The 19,984-nt window shown below is 34.3% G+C and overlaps 1 protein-coding gene across 3 annotated transcripts in view; it reads right to left on the bottom strand.

Annotated features, from left to right (window-relative positions):
* Positions 1-387: 387 nt before the first annotated feature.
* DGKB (diacylglycerol kinase beta) overlaps positions 388-19,984 on the bottom strand; it is a 727,110-nt gene continuing 707,513 nt past the window's right edge. For all 3 annotated transcript variants that reach the window (XM_053553744.1, XM_053553743.1, XM_053553745.1), the window contains one exon: positions 388-4,158. In XM_053553744.1, coding sequence (XP_053409719.1) covers positions 4,051-4,158 — 108 coding nt within the window. In that variant the 3' untranslated portion in view covers positions 388-4,050. The remainder of the gene's footprint in view (positions 4,159-19,984) is intronic.

The raw sequence follows: 19,984 nt of genomic DNA, 5'->3' as shown, positions 1-19,984 counted from the left end.
ATCTTTCACCTACTCAATGCTCAAGAAATATTGAAGTCTGTGATACAAAATAAAATTAGAAATTAACTTCATCCAGGAAATCCAAGCCAAATTCCCATTGTCCCATCATTCAGTTTATTAGCTTACTTGGAATCTATGAAATTGCTGGGATAATATTCACAGCTGTAACTTGGGATTCAATGCATGAGAAAATAGAATGATTTGGTTCTCAATGATGCAAACTTCAGTCCCCAAATACTCGCTAACAGGAGACAGGGTGTCTGGCCTCTAACCTGCACTGAGTATGCCCTGGGGTGGGTAGACTATCCAGTTGCCGAAAGAATTCATGTAGCGACAAAATCTGGCTCAGGTAGCAATAAGAAAGGACACTTAACTGAGTGGTTAACATTTTTATTTCAAAAAGCAGGATATTGTATATATCATTTTCTGAGAAAATAATTAAGATTCTCTAATTAAATGAATTCCACGTTTTTCAACACAAGTACGAGGTACAGAATTTTCCAAATATGAGGTTAGTCAAACTTTATTTAAATGCGATGCAATTTAATTGGGAGTTTTAAGGGGTGATTTCTGCCTTTCATAAAATGGAAGCTCTTTTATTAAGGGCTTTATTTACTTTCTTAAAGTTTACAACCTCAATGTACATTACAAGGGCTTAATATTTTAATGGAGAATATACGGTCTGTATTGAATAATTCTTCGCAGGTTACATGTACCATAAAAAGTTTAGTTTCTTTTTCATAACCAATAAACAACAAACTAACACACAAAAAGGAATGGAACTATCTAAAGTCTTTCCTTATTCAAGTAGAATACAGTCTGAATTTCAAAACAGATTCGTCCTTGAAAACTGCTGTCACTTCCCATCCCCCTAAAAAGGGAAAACAGAACAAAATGTGGAAATATGTACGTGACTTATTAGTATCACTGGATTTAAGTTTCTGCCTGTAGTAGACTATTTACACTAAACATCCGAGCCTTTGCTTTATTCTGATTTTGAGTGTATGAACCTATTTCAAAATAAAAATGGTTAAAATGTTATTTTTTTCTCACTTTCTACAAGATATCACCTTTCACCACAATGTATGGACCAGGATTTTTAATCGAATACACGTGGTCTACACATGGAAATGGAAAATCACATTTACATCCTTTAACATTTCTGCTTCTACATAGATACCTCCATCCCTGTTTCTCAGACATGTGGACATGGAGGTTTATTTTGGAATCTCTCTATGCCTACCAGTGCCACATTTGGCAGTGTGTAGCAGAGTACACATCTTTTTTTCCATTCTGTCTGCGTGCCCTAAGTCCAGTGTTAATTTTCATTTAAGAGCTTTATCCACTTAGAACTTGACACCACTATGTCTACTATATTTAAAAGACCTTGACTCAACAACTCAAACACTGAAACACACATAGAAGAAAAATTCTCCTCACGTAAATCTAACATTTATAACTGAACATTTTAATGCACATAGAACTTTCAGTGTAGAATATTCCTTAAAATATATAGCTTTCACATGAAACTGTCATAAAAATGGGGAGAATGTCTTCTCTGATTTCAAAATCATCAAAGTAGGTTTTTAAAATCTACTTTCCAAACCCCAGGAGGAGTGTACGTGAAGGGCAAGCACATTAGTATCTTTAGAAAATGAGTTGGGAAAAGTCAAATTTGATTCATAGTTGAAAGTTTGTTATTGGCCCCAATAATCCAAGTGACTGAAAATGTAACTACTATTAGCACTGATTATGGTTATATAGCTACATTGAAGAGAAACTGTATCCCATTATTCCAATTATTGAAATCTTACAGGCAGGTTGTTTAATTTGTCTCATCCCACTGTCTATCCAACAGTTTTCCATTGCACAGATTGTTAAGAATGATTCACAAACTGTTGCTGTCTTCAGTCTATAAAAGGTAGCCAAGAAATAATTGTATGTTGTAGCGAATATAAAATAATTTGTGACTTCAAAATATGTGTTTGACATAAAGCCTGCCTGCCCATTGTAAAAAATTTTGTCAATTCATGTGATATTACCTGTAACCATAGATACACAAAATCGATGTGTGTGTTATGTAACATTACATCAGTAATGCATTTATTACTATTTTGAGATTTCTTTTGGTCTAGATTACTGTTCTGCCAAACAACTTTTTTAAAAATTATACCAGGGCAAGTGACTGCTGTACTAAATTTGCAATTGTAATCATAATTTTCCTGGGAATGCTAAATTATGTCTTTATTTTATTCAAACGCTTTTATTTTTGAAGCAATTAAACTTATTGTTGATTGATATTTACCATCCAATGTTCCTGGAACTATGTAGAATACACTGTACACATCATCTTCCATTATAGCACATGGCTTGAGAATAGCTATTTAATATAACAGTATTCAGTTGAGTTTTCAAACCAAAGAACTAAAATTATAGCAATTTTACTTGAAATCCATAAATCCATGCACAGGTTTGTGTTCAACAGAATCACTGAACGCTATTTGTTATTCAAAGATGAATGAATCAATAACAAAATAGAACTGATAAATCATTAGCACTTCAATGCAGAGTGGAGAGAGAAACTAATAAATCATGCATTTCAAGCACTCTTTTCCTTATGGCATGTTTGAAAACATAAAACATGCAATGATGAGATGCAGGTCGATAGGAATGAACAGTCCCGAGACCGCTCACAAACATTTCTTTTCATAGAAGAGGCTTAATGAAACAATGGGGTAAATACCACTCCGTGATTTCTTTAAACAATCAGGGAATCCATCCATGCCATGAACACCTTTCAAAACAATCTAGGCCATTATTTTCCAAATAAACATTTGAAATGTCACAGAGATGGGAGTTCCGTGGGAAGGGGAGGGGGCTAATTGCATGCATAATTTGCTTCCATCATGAGCTCAAAATTATTCCAGGTACCAATTTATACTAGAAAGGAACTGATACAAACATTTACTTCCTTCAAGTGTGCTTAACTGATCCATTAAAAATTAGACACCTATATTTATAAATGACCAAAAAAAGCAAGAAATCAGCCATTGAGCTTTGTGTTGTATCATCTATTGTCTGTGAAAGGCGAGAATTTTAATCATAATTAATGGGTAACTCACTCTCAGCATCTTAGTCATCACAAAATTAATCAGAAGAACCATAAATTTGTTCCACAATGCTTAATTAATTATGCATTAACTCATTTCTTTCAAGCATCTTTTTTCGAATCTTTGGTGGGAAACACATTAATTAGGCACATGGTTTAAAATATCTATTTGGTTACTGATGTGATTATGAATTCTCTGTAGATTCTCAAGCAGAAAGGAGTAAGGCTTGTTGTAGTACCATATTTTACTGCCAAGTAACATGTTTTTACTTTTTTTCTGGAATTAAAACCAAAGCTAAACAAAATAAAAACCATTTTTCTATTTTCTAGCACAAGAAAACTTTATACCTGATATTTCAATTTGCAATTGGAAGTGTTAAGATTTTGAAGAAAAATTGTTAATACATAGCAAGTTATCATAAACAATTATGTAATAAAACCTTTGAATCAAAAGTTTCTCCACAAGTCATAGGTCAAAGGTCATTGATACATTGATAGGAAGAGGAAGATACAGCAATCCACAATTATGGTCATTGTTGCATTACTAATTAGTGCTTAGTAAGAACTGGAATCATACTGAGAATCACATTTCCCATGGTATCTCCTTTTTCATGTTTCACAAAATTTTCACACAGGTTATTAAGTGGAAATTGGGGGAGAGATTGGTTGGAGACATAAAAATCTATGGAAATGCATGCAACAAAAATATGCGGTATCACTTCATGTAAATGTCTGCTTTCTTCATGCAAAGATGCCCATAAAAACTGAGACAGTAGATTTTCTAATAGCTGAATTTTACATTAGCTCAGTAACAAAAACTATTAAACCAATTCCATAATTTTGCATGAGCAGGAGACTTGAAACGGTTCAAAGATTTCCAGCGTAAGTGTTCCATGGCCCTACTATGCTATTCAGATTTCTAAGATCAAAACGATACAGTATTATTCCTTGCTTCGGTTCCTTGTCCTTTTGACGAGTGAGCAGAATAACCCCGTTTTGGGAGGAGGGCCCATCAGCATTGGAGCTTGGTTCTTGTGTGTAATTTTTATCTAGAAAAAAAGAGAGAGTAAAGTAATCTCCAGATACTATACCAATTTCTGAAAACCTCTGTGATGGTTAATAATATCTCATGAGTTACTGAAATGCCACAAGTGTAAAACGTACTTTCAGAGTTTCCATTATTTCAGAAAATATTGTTAAAGGACATAAGAATATATGCATTTAAATCCTATTTCACAACGCTCAGGATACTAGCAAAAATAAAAACTAGCTGAAGTCACATTGTAAAGATCATGTTACCTCTAACCTCACTTGTAGTAAGACCAACAACTCTTTATATAACTATCCAGTATGATTTCTGGACTGTTAGTTATGCATTATTTATTGAAGGCAGAAAAGCGTGCACCGTTAACAGTATTCAGAGCCCCAGTTATAGCCGAAGTATCAAGGCAAGCCTTATTTATCTTGCTAATCAGATTGTTTCTCTCTTTCAACACGAACTGCAAGGCTTAATTTCAAAACAATCATTAGGAATGAAAGTCAAAGTTAACGTGCATAAAAGGTCAGACATGATGAACTCGCTTTCTAATTTGTTAATTAATTGGTAATAGAATAGAATCAAATATTGAAAAGCCTGCTTAAAACATTTTGAGAGACTGCTGTAAAGCTACTCGTTTTGATTTCTTTGATATAAAACTACGAATCACCTTAAATGAGACAACCTTAAAGTAGATTATGTCTGCAATTTTCTCTAATTCAACTCTAAATTAGAGAAGACATTTTATGAATATATGCTATGCTCAAAGCTAATTGAAAGCAATTATCAAAGTGGCATTTTGTCTGTGACTTTAAGATACATTGTAGGATAATAAATGATTCTCATTATGTAATAAAAAGGTCACATCTTGCCTTTGGGCTAGTGACGCTAAGAGTTTTTCAAAAGCAATCTGAGACATTTGCTTTAGTGAACTGCGATGAATACAAGAACCATCGCTGATTAAATATCAGTTGTCACCTGCACAGAATTCGCATCAGAAAGGAGTATTTCTTTCAGAAAGAAACACCACCTCATTAAAAGCTGCAAAAATATATCTCTTAAAGTGCACGCCTGACATTTTCAAGTTAAAATGAATATCCTTCACTTGTCATTCACTAATAGCAATGAAGTAAAAAAAAAAAAAAAAAAAGGTATGTCATGAGAACAGGATCATTAAAATCAGCAGTGGGGAATTTGGGACATGGAAATTTTCTTCACAGAGTAGAAAGACTGAAGCATGTGGGAAACTCCGGAAGAAAGAATGAGCAACTTTATTTAAGTTTTTTGGAATCAGGTTATTCTGGAAAAATTCAGTGCTCTTTCTACTGTAAAAGGCCACTAGGCTAAACCAGCCCCAAACTCTACAGATATCTGACTTTATTTTATTTTTGTTATCTTATGAACTGTGGAATTGATAGCCAGATGGTCAAGATCCCTTTCCATCTACCTGTGTAGATTGAAAGCCATCACTACTAGATTTTCTCTCTCAATAATTGAGCTTTGGATTATACTGTACCTTATGCTACTGATTTTTAAACTCCGCTCACATCTTAGCTTTAGACAAGATCTAATATTGTACTATTCCTTTCACAAAATGCTTCATGTACCAGGAACTGGGAGTAAACAAACAATGCATAATCTCCGTCCCCCCAAATTTATTGTCTAACAGGAAAGAGAAACAGAGCAAGCACGTTGGATAGTATTATAAATGCTGAAATAGAGACGAAGTAGGAAGATGCTATTTTTTTAACACTGAAAATGAAAATGAATCATTTTCCACACAAATGTCATCTTTAAATGAATACCCAGGGAAGCAGGTATCACATATTTCTTACATGATAACCTTAAATTCAAATAGACCATTAGTAGCTAAAATAAGAAGGTAGAGATTTCTGATTCATAATTGCTGGACTAAATCCTTTAGAGGGTGTAATAGTATTAAGACATTTGGAAAATTACATCATTATTATCAAAGTGTTGCTAAGACTTTGGAAGAAATTTATCTTTCTAGACATTTATATTATATAAAATTAACATCAATTTATGACAAAGCAGAGTTAAATGTTACAAAATTATTGTCTATCTGATTGAGTGGTTCTTTGTGTTTTTTAAGGTGGTTGAATTTTGTTTGATTGTGAGTATACTTGTATTGAAAAATCATTTTTTTGAAAGTAATTACATGTTCTTATTCCTTTGGAAAATAGAGTATCTCATTCAATGTTCTTGACACAACGGGACCTTTAACCCATGCTATGGAACAATACACAGTTCTAGTTTTCAGTTTCTAAGCAGAAAAATGGCCAGTACTATTTTAAAAATTATTCATAACCTATCTTCTTGGTTGTTTCATCACTTCTATAGTCAAAATACACAATTCTTCCTTGAATAATTTGTTTCTATAAAAAAATGAAACCCTCATCCTTTTTGTCTGTTGTTTACAAAAATCAGAAACAGCTGGTTGTATTTTCCTCTTGGTCAGGGGGAATAGCATGGAGGCAACCAGGCTTCACAAAATGTGTTACATTATCTCCTTGGATGATGACATGAGTTTGTATTTTGGGGCAGAAGCAAAATGACTCTATTAAAGATGGGACTAATTCCAAGCCAGGTGGGTTGTTGATACAGTCACAGAAATTCTAGGTATAGGTGTGGGAAGCTGCAGAGACTCAAGTCAACCTCGGGCTCACACTTCTCTTGGAGTGAAATCTGACTAAGGGGGCCAGAAAAGACCCATAAAAAGTGACTCAGATGACTGTTTTGTACACATTTAATTCTCTGGTATTTTTATGATTATTATTTTCTAATTTTTCCCAAAGACTTTACAGGGATGTCCAATCTTTTTTTTTCTTTTTCTCTTCCACACATTATAAGAGTAAGAGTTGTCATTGGGTGCACATTAAATACACAAACACTAATGACAGCTGATGAGCAAAAAGAAGTTCTGTGCATACTTTTTTTGTGATATCCAACACAGCAGATACAAGTCTTCACAAAATCAGCATGTGACCCATGTGCCAAAGGTTGGACACCCCTGTAATGTACTAAATTTCAGTAATCTGAGCATATGAACTGAATATTGGGTTCTCTTTGAATGCCCCCATCTTTTAAGAGTTGGATAGTTACTTCTAAGTTGTTTCCTGATACATCAAATATTAATGTTTATTGAGCACCGTCTATGATGAAGGTGTTTTGCATCATGATTGCAATTGTTTATTTTCCGAGAGAATCTGAGATTGTTTGAAAAAGAATTGTGGGCAATTATAAAAAAAGATGATGGGGAATTCCAAAAGCTGGAATGGCTATGGAAGTGTAGAATAATATTGCTTAAAAAATACAAGGTAAATATCGTCAGCAGTAGAATGATGTCCTATCAAAACTCTTAATTTCTATTTATCACCTACTCCTTTGGAAAGCGATGTGGCAGAAACAAGAACTTCTGCTACCCATGGCTCCTTCTATTTCTGTCTCCCTATTTCAAATTAAGCTGGGTCACATCTAAAAATATACACATGAAAAAAATGTGGTTTCAGTTTCATAATTATTTGGTGTGTAATAAGGATGCACACATAGAAACCAGTAACCAGATCAAGGATTACGAGGGATAGTTTTCTTGTTTTGATTTCATTGTTAAGTTGCATGGTGTAATAACTCTACCTCCTAAATGTAACATCAAGAATAATAAGCCATGAGACTTATTTGACTCACTATGTGCTGAGCTTTATGCTAAGTGTTTTATACACGTTATTTAGATGCTGCCTATTTCAGCCATCTCTTTGAGTTTCCCCAACAAAAGCCCACTGCTATAAAAACTTGCTGTTGAAGAGTATGAAGCTTAAGTATGATCTTATGAAAGGCATGGGGGTTATGTCTTGTGGCATATGATGGGACGGATGTTTGTTCCCTTTAGACATTTGTGATCTTGCCAAAGACACCTTCAGCCCAACTGAAATTAAAGGAAAGAGGTATGGGTGTTCCCTGATTAATATTCCAGACAGTATTTGGCCCAGGTTCTTGGTGATTTCTTTTCTGGCTCTTCGCCTTCCAACATCAAGTATTTCCAAAGCCTTTAATCATAAAAAGTAGTATTCATTTTCTTCAGGTTATCTGAACATCATTCAACACTCCTTCCCTAAGGGCGTCTCAAAACATTCTGGTGGGATCTGAGAGAGGCAGGTCTATTCTCTTTAAGGAATTCGCATAACTGCTATTGAGAGCATATGTTTTTCATAGTTTAATTTTTATAATATCTATTTCGTCCTCTTAACAACCCTAGGAGCCAGGAGTCAACATTCTTATTTAAAAAGAGAGGACAAAGTAACTTAGACAGGTCCAGTCACCTGTATAGCACTGCTCAAGTGAGTTAAGTCCAAGAGGTGGATTTGAGAACGGACTTGCAAATTTCCCAAGTTCTCCATGCTAATTCCCACCTCTGCACCTTTGTGCTAGTTATTGCCCTGGAGAACATTCCCTCTCTTTTTTCCCAATCAAATTTCTATCCCTGTCCTGCCTAGCTTAAATCACATATTATTGTAAAATTTCAAAGCACAGGGATAAAAAGAAGATTCTAAATATCCTCAGAGAGAAAAAAAAAATAGGTCACTTACAGAAAAATAAAAATCAGCATGGCATCAGGCTTTTCAAAAACATCAGTGCTAGAAGACAATGGAGAAACACCTTCAAACCTCCAGAGGAAAAGTTAATTTTATCCTAGCATTCTATACTTAGTCAATGTATTGATTAAACCCAAGGGTGGAGTGAAGACATTTTCAGTCACAGAAAGATCTAGAGAATTTACCTCTTAAATACCCTTTCAAAAATATTTAGGGTGTTCTGTAGCAAAATAAATGAGTGAGCTAAGAAAGAGATTTTAAAAACAGATAATTAAACTGAGACCCAGGAGGACGTATTTCCAAAAGATGGAGAGAGAAACCTGAAGGAAGGACTTCTGTCATAGAAAAAGAAGGAGAGTGGGAAATAGATAAATTGATAAATTGAACTCTACAGTAAAGAGTTTTTGTTTGTTTGTTTGTCCCCCACCTCCCAAAGATGGGAACTATTAAAGGATCACTTTGCAGAGAGAAAAAAGAAGGAAACCCCGAAAGCTTTACAGGAAAGAGCATGCGACTGTGGGTCAGTACTTGGCTTTGCAGTTGATAACATTTTTATAGTTTTAATGAATATACATATGTATATATATATATATATACACATATATAGTTGATTTAAATAAAATTATTATATCTTTTTTATCAGAAGCAGAATAGCTTAAAGGCTGGCTGGGTCCACCATTTCTTTTCGGAGATGATGGACAAGTTATTGTGATTCATTTCCCTGTGACAACCAGCACAATTGAAGCTGAGTGTTACTCACATCACTTCGGCATTATAGATCAGCGGCTTCATGTGCCATACAGAGACAGAGAGATCGGATGAAAGATTAATGTAGTAATGCAGACAAGAAGTGTAAGGGGTTTATCTAGGGTGGTGGTGATAGAACAGAGAGAGTAGGGGCAGATCTGAGAGAAAGTGAGGAGGTATAATCTATAGGACGTGATAGTTGACTGGAAGTGCGGTATTGGAAAAGGGGGAGATTCCGGTATTGTTTCTGAACTTTTGGTTTTAGTTGTTGTGTTTGCAGTGAAACTTTTTATAGAGAGAAAAGTATTTTTGGAAGTGGTGGAAACCAAGAAGTTGGTGACCCCAGTGTTACATGAGCTCGTTTAAAGAAGATGTTCAGTCTGAAGGGAGAACAGGTTTTGAGACAGATTTGGTTGAACGAGCCTATAATAACATCTACTGAGAAGAACTTACCGAAGGACACTGTGGCAAATATGAACAGCAAGCAGATGGTGGACTTTGTAACTGGAGAATTACATTACTAACATTTAAGGATGTAGCAGAAGAGTGATGGCTTATAAAGAATATAAGCAAATTCTAAGCTAGACTTGTAGGTGCTCATGATGGTCCGCATATAGGTCATGTAAGCCGTTAAGTTGTTTAGCCTAATTTGAACTATAGAAGTCTTTATATTTGAAGGCTATATATTACAGGATATTTAAGTCAGTGTCCACGTAATTCAGGGATTGGCAAACATTTCTTTTGCAAAGGACTAGATGTTTTAAGTTTTAAAGTCTCCGAACTATTCAACATTGCACTCATAAAGCAAAACCGATCTTAGATTGTAAATACACATGAATGGGTGTGGCCATGTTCCAATAATTTTTATGCATATAAACTAAACTCTGAATTTCATATGATTCTCACATTATACAACATTCTTCTTCTTTTGATTTTCAGCCATTTGAAACCACGAAAACCATTCTTAACTTTTTAGAAATGTAAAAAACAGAAAACTGGCCAGATTTGGCTCATGGGCCACAATTTTCTAAACTTTAATATAATTCAGTCAAATGCTTAAAATGCAATGTAGAATTATAGGGCATAAAGTAGAAGAAAGAAATTTTAATTTAAAATCATGCTTTATTGGGTTGATAGGTAAAAGATGGATAAAAGTGAAAATAATGTTCTTTGGCATATCTTTGCTATACTATGTGCACCATTCAGAATTCATCCTGTGAAAATTCTGAGTTAGTATACTAACATTCCTCCATTTTGATAATATACCAACCGATCAAATTTACCTTAAATGAATAATCTTTTTAATTGATTCTCATTGCTTTACACCAGGGTGAGTTAATAATATTGTGGTTCTTAGAATGTACCTCAGCAGGTAGCATTTTCCTTTTTAAATATTCTTCCTGTGTCTGGCCAATTTTTTCCCTACTCCATATCCTTAAGAGTTTATTATCACTGAATTTATTCAGCTAACTTAGAAATGAATGGGGTTTTCACAGCAAAAAAATGCCATAAAATATCTGTGAGGAGAGCTTAATTTAGCAATTATCTGGAACATTATAAGTTACCTAGCTTGATTCTGAAGTAAGATAGTCTTCTTCCAATAATGGAAACCATTTTGAATTCATGCGTGTAGCTGAGCCATATGACAGCGGGAATAAAGTGCATGCTAAATTTTTCAGGTCCATAACTGCCAAAAAAGCAAAGCAATGAAACATAACAATTTTCTAAAATTCCTTTGCCAGCTTTTTTATGATTCTAGCCGTTATTTTCTGGAATAATAATTCATTTCAATGTAATGTAAGAATCTTTGATCAACATCAAATTCAGACAAACCATTGTGAAGATTAAAAATAAAATCTTTTAAAATGGGTTTTGAAGGTTTATGTGTTGATGAAATTTGCAGGAAGTTTTAAATATGTATGGAAAAGAGAAAATTTGTTCCTGAAAGTAATGTGTTCTTTGCCACATTGGAGGGGAAATATTCATACCTGGATTTGAAACTTCCTTTTACATATAATTTTTTTCCCCCTTCCAAAATATTTTTGTGTTCTCAGTTGGTAGCCAGGGAAGGTTAAAGACATTTTAAAAGCATTTTATTACTTTCACATCTTTATGAAGAAATGATGCTAACAATCTTAGATCATCTTCTGGGGCATCTCCTAATCTTTGGTCACATAAAAAAAAATAAAAACATAGGGTGGTGCCTGTGGCTCAAAGGAGTAGGGTGCTGGTCCCACATACCGGAGGTGGAGGGTTCAAACTCAGCCTTGGACAAGAAAAAAAAAAAACTGCAATAAATAAATAATAAAAAAAAACAGCATACAAAAATTTCTCTCCTTGGCTATAGTCAGACAGTATTTATAACTTCTGTTTTTACTTTCCTTAATATATAATATTTCATATAAAATTTTCTACATGGTCTTTTTTATTTAGCACAGGGGGTATGGACATGGACTCAGGACATGAGTCAAGGGTTCAATTCCCAGCTCGGCCACAGGCCAGCTATAAAACCCTGGCCAAAGAATCTCCTGTTTTGATCCTCAGTGTCTATTTGCTAAAAGAGTATAACAATAGCAAATACTTTGTAAGATCTCTGCAAGTACCAAATGAGGCTAAGCATGTCGTATATGTACATAACAAATGTTATCTATTATTTTTAGTGTAATTACATTTAGTTGAGTGGAAAGCACATTTGCTAACCCCTCTTCTATCTGAGACAACAAAGCGATCTGGATTCCTTGGTGGCATTGGGAAATGACATAGTATGGCCATCTGCCTTCTCCCTGAAGCACCTGGCAGCATTCCTGCCACACGCCAGACTCCACTTCTACTCAAAGGAAAGATTAGGAAAAAAAATCAATGTGGGGATTTACTATCTGTCAGAGAACATAAATCTTTTGTTTGTGTATTTAACGCATTGTGTCCAATAAGCTCACACTGTCTTATAAGAAAGAATTTCTTTAATGGCCTAGTTCCTAGGCTCAGCCATACCCTTGGCTATTTGGAACATCATAGCACCAATTGGAAAGGCTTTCCCCTCTACGTTAAACTGGTAATCCAATTGGATATGGATGTCCAATGTTTCCTAACCATTAAAAAAATTGCCAGTGCATAGTGTAATGGTAATTAATGCTTCTATCAATGTGCTTAGCACATTGTTGAACTAGTACTACAATGGAAAGGAACTACCTGACTTTTTTCCAGAGTCTCCTGTGTCAAGGAATTGTTCTATCGCTTCTTCATTAGCTCAGATGATCAGAAACCTACCACCGTCTAAGGCCTGAACAATTACAGAAGCCCCCTAACCAGCCATTGCCTTTCCCTCCAACTTATTTCTCACCCAGAATCATCTTGTTCCCCTGCACATCTACTCATTTCACTTTGCTGCTTAAACCTCGTTACTTCCATATGACTCTTAAACTGAGTCTGAATGTTTCTTCCGTGAGTTTCCAGGTCCTCCTGCTGCTCGGATTCCCACTGAATCACCTACCTCACCTTACACCTCTCTTCTTTCTGTTCCACATTTATGATGTCTTTTTTTTTTTATTATTCTCTAGTCATCAGATGTTTATTTATTTATTCACGTTTTCTTTTTCTTTTTAGTTGTTATGGATACACAGTAGTATATCTTTATAGAGCACATGTGATGTTTTGATATAGGCATATCATGTGAAGAAATCAAATCAAGGTTTGGGATATCCATCACCTCAGCCATTTATAATTTTTTTTTGTTAAGAATACTTTACAATAACTAAAAGAGTGAAATTGGAATGGGATGCTTTCCTTCTGACCCTTGTATATACCATGCTCCTTCCCACAATATGCTGTTTTCCCTGTCTGGGACACCTCTCCCTCCTATGCGCCCACTTCTATCTTCCTCATATTTTAGTTCTTAGGTCAATTTTGAGCTCCTTTAAAAGCCTTCCAGGACCACATGTGATGAGATCAAATCCCTCCAGTATACCATCTCATAGTACACAAGCACAACAGTGCCATAGTACACACTTCATTGCACCATGAACCTATCCTTCACAGGCCTTATGTCATTATCGGAATTTTATATTTGAGTAAGGCATATGTGCATTGAGTTCAGAGATGATGATTTTTTGTTTCGTTTCATTTTATTTTCTCCATGTTGTAACAAAAGAACAAAATATTAGCACCTTCATAGAGAAGGACTTCAATAAGCATTTATTGAAGGAATGAATAAATGAATCATTGATACTCTTGGGTTAGACGACTTAGTTATATCATCTCCTTGATTTATATTTATTGATTTAAAAATTATGTTTAAAAATACCCATTTGGTTCACCCTAAAAATTTGTCATGAGGATGACACAAAGTAATCTGCTGAAATTCTTTGAATTTTTGAAGTTACCTCAAATGAAAAATATGGAATGATGTCCTGAATATTCAAGAAAATAAAAACAATAAATTATTATATTTGATTCCATTTATTTTTAGTAAAAAAATTTGAATTGAGATTTTTACCTGAAATTGGTAATCTATCCCAGGATGACCCCCTATGAAACACTGGACTAAATCTATTAGCAGATAAGAAGACTTGCTCCTTAAAATTTTTCAACAACATGGATTGTTGCCTTTTAATGAAAAGCTTAGACTGTGTTACCTTTACTTTCCAATTTTAATACACAAGATCAGAGGAAATGAAGAGCTAAATAGGGTAAGATCCGAAGGCAAATGTGAGAAACATCAGGCTTATGCCTTGTGATTCTGTAGCTTGCATTCACAGAAGAGAGGTCTCTAACTGCTGGGAGAAATGGAACCTGTGTATTAGTGTGATGATTCCCATCAACTGGGAGATTACTTCTAACTTTGCACATTCTAGAGGGAGATATTCAATTTTGAACTAGCTGTGCATATTGGTCTTCTTGAAAGCTAATGACAAAATTCTGTTAAGCATTATACTATTTTATCACTTGTAGCATATTTACAGTCTTGGATCACATCAATATATATTCATAAGGTGTTACATATTTGGCATATTCTCATTTAATTTTGGCCTGTAAGCATTTTTAGACATTATGTCTAATTTAAGCTTGGAGTTGCTATCATAGGATATGACTTAGGAGAAATACTATTTTCCGTTAGTTGAAATGAAGTTAATTTTTTGAAATTGAAACTAATAACTAGATTAATTCAGGTTTCAAAATAAAGAATAAAAGAATAATTTAGGTTTATTTTATGGTATTTAAATTGAATGTATTAAAATAAAGAACTACAAAAAGGTTAAGTCTAATTGTAAACATAACATTTGCGTAACTTTAAAAAAATGCTATGGCCAGGAAAAGAAAAAACTTTAAAATATTTTTGTGCAAAATGCAATCAAATCTAATCAGTTTGGCATTAATTAAGCTCTAATAATGCACTTCAGTATCTTTCCTAAGTAGTGTGCTTCGATTCCCCTTCATCTAGGTCGATTTGTGCACATTATGGTGTCATCATAATTTAAAAACACACTGAGAAAATGACAGAGCTGCAAAATTAAAATAAATGATTAATGGTATTTTTTTTCATGTTTTGTACTAATAGGTATTACCGAGCCTTTAAATTAATAGAGCTGTCAAGCTCACGGGTGTTACAGATCCAGCAATGAACCAAAATGAAAATTATACATTCCATAGACACCTGAAGATGACACTTTGGAATATTTTAAATTTTAATTAGTAGGTGCAATGGTTTTCTTCCTCTGTAACCACTGCAAATTAATTGGAAATTAGTTACAACCAATCCTTTTCTTAAACAATCTGAAATGAAAAGATTGGTGCTTTACAGCTTAATACTCTTGTTTGGGGCCCAGAAACCCACACATGCAGTAAATTGCATTGTCAATTACGAAAACAGCAACTGTTGTGAAATTAGGAAAAATTATGCATAGGTAAACAAAACTAATTAATGCAGGGAAACACACAAAATAATGCCCAACTAAACACTAATGTGCCAGTCTTTAAAATAAATTAAGGCTTAGAAATGTAAATTTATGCAAAAGTATTTACCCATGAAAACTTGGGCAAAAGTCTAAATGCTTTCAGCTTATGTTTTATTTAACTGGATTTGGGCCCCAACTACCACTCACACCTTAAACTTAAAACATACTTACAAGAACAGCAGTCTCCTTATGCAGGTATATTTCAAGATGGCAGGAAAGTATTATCTACTCTTCAAAATATCAAGATTTAGGCTCATTAAATAACAAATAGAGTGTGTCTTTCCTTGACAGGTATTCTTATTCTGTGGTATTTAAGTATTAGGCAAGTGCAGTTTTCAGGCATGTCAGGAATATATTCATTATCTATGTCTATCTATCGAGCACTTTTTCCACTGACAATTTATGAGTTACTCTTTTCTTTCATCACTAAAAATATACATGTTCTCTCATTTGTCCCTTTCCTTTCTAAATTAAGCCATGAGAGCACCTTAAGCTTCTTTAAAAATGGTCTGTCTACTATGTCAGCAAGTGTTAAGTTACAATAACTGTGTAACTTTTAACAAGAATGTAATATTCTTATCAAACTTTCAAACCAAATCTAATTTCCAGGAAATCAACCTGGTGTATTAATTATGTAATCATTTTAAATTTAATCAATGTAATGCAAGGGTTTTGGAAGATTCCAGAGTTAGGTAAATCTACAGGTAACTTCTATAGCATTGTTCTATTTTGCAGTTTTAAAAGAATTGTATTTTTAGGAAATTCTTAAGGTGTTAAAGATCACAGTGAAATTATGTCCTTTTCTAACATGAGTCTACCTGTAGATAAGAACTGGAAAACAATGGAAGCTGCTGCTGAATGTTTTGTAACACTTTGGCCAAATCTCAAAAAGATGTCAAATTTCGTTCCACCGTAAAATAACACAAGTTTAATTTCAGTTATCGTTGCTACGATTCAGGATCACAGGACTCTTAATTTTAAATTACGAAAAAGAAGAATAATTCAGGTGCAATATCAAATATAATAATACTTAATAGAAAGCATAAAATAAACTAATGCTTTCTTCGTGTTGCTAAATGTAATGTGTAGTAATTTTCAATAATCCTTCATTAATCCTTAGTGATATGTAGGTAGCTGGTTTAGAGAATAAGGAAATATATTCAGGAAGATTATGTTGAGAAGTCACTAACATAACAAAGACTGGACTGTGGGCTCCTACCCTCAACCCTGTAATCTACCCATTGAAATATACATACTTGGCACAGTAATCTTCCTAAGCAGTTTTTTTTTTTTTAGCCCTCCCTCCATATAGAAATCCCACAAAACATTGCTTTCAAAGAGTGAAAAATATTTTTAACCTCAGACTATACTGAATTTCTGCTAAAGTGTTAGAAAAGTTGACTATTTCAGTTGCAGATGCCAGCTTTCTCAAAATAACTTTTAAAATAGTAAGACCTAGAATGGTTTTAAATAAAAAGCTGGTAAACTGAAGTTTTAATAAAATGGTTATGATTCTGTACAAAAAAGTGGTGAAGTTACATAACTTCTAATTTTCTTTAGTCTCCAAGTCTGCAATTAATTAATTTAGGTAGCAGGTAAAAGGAGACCCACCTACCATAAAGGCAAATTCTAGTTATTTTCTTACTTTCCAAATTTGTCCTATTCCTCTGACACATCTTTTCTAACACATCTAAATATGTATTATTCATATTTAGGCATTAGTAGTTTACCCCCAAGTTGACTTTAAAAATACTTACTGTTTCTTCAACTAATAATCAACAGAACAGAAATATATAATTTGTGAAAAAAAGTGATTAGCAGATACTGCTATATTTTCTAATATAATTTTGTGTAAAATGCTCACTTTAATGGTATTCCCAAGTAGAAAGGATTCTCATGATATCTAACATTGAATGGACCTTTGAAAGGGCCATTAAAACAATTTTCTTTTAAATTGAGTTCTTTTGCTTCTCAAGGGCAAATGCCCTTTGTTGTTTGCTAAGGTTACAACTGCTGGAGTCGAAGCCTAAAGGCTTCTCAGGACTGCCTGTCCATCTGATACCTGTGCTTCTATACTCACCACTGTGTGTATCAGAAAGCTTCCAGAACATGGTATTTCCTCCTCACTGAATGTTTTATCCTTAGGCAAACATGCTTAAAGAGCTGAGGGCAAGTTTATAACTAGGAAAACAAGTTATTAACAGTTCTAGTAATATAAGTCTTTGCTTCATGACCTTGGACATTCACCTAACTTTACCTCTACAATCTAAAAGTCTACCATCCATCCTAACAGATGATTTACTTTTGATGGTTCTAGAATGTGTTCGCCTACAAAGTAATCTAAAATAAATTCCCAAAGAATTTTTTGATGCCAGAAGTTTGGGACCAGCCTTGGCAATAAAGCTAGGCCTTATCTTTACAAAAAAAAAATATATATATATTTATATATAAATATATATATTTAATATATATAAATATAAATATATTTATATATTTAATATATATAAATATAAATATATATTAAATTTAATATATATTAAAATATATATATTTATTATAATATATATTTAATATATATATATTTATATATATATATGTAAAGTTGGTTGGGGTGGTGTGTCCCCATAGGCCTAGCTACTCAGCAGGCTTGGATGGGAGGGCGGGAGGTAGGGAGGATCACTTGAGCCCAGGATTCTGGAATTACAGTGAGCTATGATCAAAAATCCCACATAGTCATCCACGTCATTACTGGCGTACTGGCCTAGAGTAATACCTAATACCTTAATCTCATTTTTATAGGTGAGTAAAAATTATGCTTTTTTTTTGTCAATTCTTTTCTCTCATACAATAAAATATGTGCTATCTCAAACCACTTAGGATGTAAGAGTAGAAAAAAATGACGTTTTCTCAAAATGGATAAGATTTAAAATTCAAAGTTGAGGGCATTTATTAGATTTGTTTAGCATTTTTCTAATATACATAAATGGGGGATAATCTGTGAAGCAGAGAAGTACTTCTGGCCAGTAATATGCCAACCTGCTGAAGAGAATTAATAAGATCTCGAAATAGCCATACACAATAAAATTTAAAGGAGGGAGGTTCCAGTTTCAGTCAAGAGGGGCAAACACACTCTACCTGTCCTGCTGAATGCAACTACAAACTCTGGGAAAAATGCATGGAGCAGACATAGACAGGTGATGACATGGACACAGTAACAGGCAGATTGGGGAAGAAGCGAGATCATGACATGCCACCAAGTTAGGGTTGTGTTTTCTGGGTTCTCAAGATTTATTTATTTGTTCATTTTTTTTAATTCCTCTCCTCTTGCATCTCCTAGCCTGGACTTAAAGGCAGGCAAAAAACTTAAACTCTTTACCAGGTACTGATGGAAAGCTCCAAAAAATGTTCTGACATACTGGTTCAACGAGTAAGGAAAGAGGGCCCATTAAGTCAGAAAGAGTGGGAAATATATCCTGTTTTGTTCTTCTCCTCATCTAATCTCTCCAATATCGGTCCCGTGGCAATTCTATGACCATGGCAGGTGCCTAAAATTCTAGCGGAAAAGAAATCGTTTTTTCTGATTAGAGAAATTATGGTGCCAAAAACACGAGAGGAGGAAACTTTGTGCTACTTTTTCTCTTTATTTCCTTACCATGGGGACCGAGAGGCAGAGGCTCAGAAATACATGGAAGAGCAGGAAAACCAAAATCCTTGGATTTCTAGCCAGACAATGTGAAAACCCTTGGAGTCAAAAAAATTCATAGTGGGCTCGGCGCCCATACCTCAGTGGTTAGGGTGCCGGCCACATGCACTGAGGCTGGCAGGTTTGACCTGTAGTCCCACCTACTTGGGTGGCTGAGGCAAAAGAATTGCTTAAACCTAGGAGTTGGAGGTTGCTGTGAACTGTGATGCCACAGCACTCTACCAAGGGCAACCTAGTGAGACTCTGTCTCAAAACAACAACAACAACAACAAAATCAGAGTGATCATGGAGAGTAGAAGTCTCAAGAAAGTATTCCATAAAGTTGCTTATGATCTCCTGAGTTTACCCCTGCCTGAGCTGTGTATGCATGGATTTGACCTCAAAAAGCACGCTGATGACTTTGAGAACTGACCTAGTGGGTAGATACTACCAAGATTTTAGACAGGTTTCTGGTTATTTTGCATGAAAAATAAATCTGAATGACATAGAATGACTTTGAAGACTGAACCACAAATCACAGAAGATAGATCAGCATTTGTGGCCTAAATCTAACAAGGTAAATTAACTGCTAAAATGATTATAGCAACAACAAAAAATCAACATTCCCATAAGAATTAAACAATGCTTAGAGTTTCATAACATGGTATTCAAAATGTTTAAAATATAATCCAAAGTTTCTCAATATGTGAAATGTCAGAAAAATTTCAACAATGTACAAGGGGGACAACAGCCAATGATGCAAACCCTGTGATAATACATTGTCAGGATTAACACACAAGGATTTAACAACTCTTCTAACCATACTACAAAAAGTAATGGCAGATACTC

Source organism: Nycticebus coucang, chromosome 11 (assembly GCF_027406575.1).
Source record: "Nycticebus coucang isolate mNycCou1 chromosome 11, mNycCou1.pri, whole genome shotgun sequence".
NCBI classification, from domain to species: Eukaryota; Metazoa; Chordata; class Mammalia; order Primates; family Lorisidae; genus Nycticebus; species Nycticebus coucang.
This window is presented reverse-complemented; position numbering and strand designations above follow the sequence as displayed.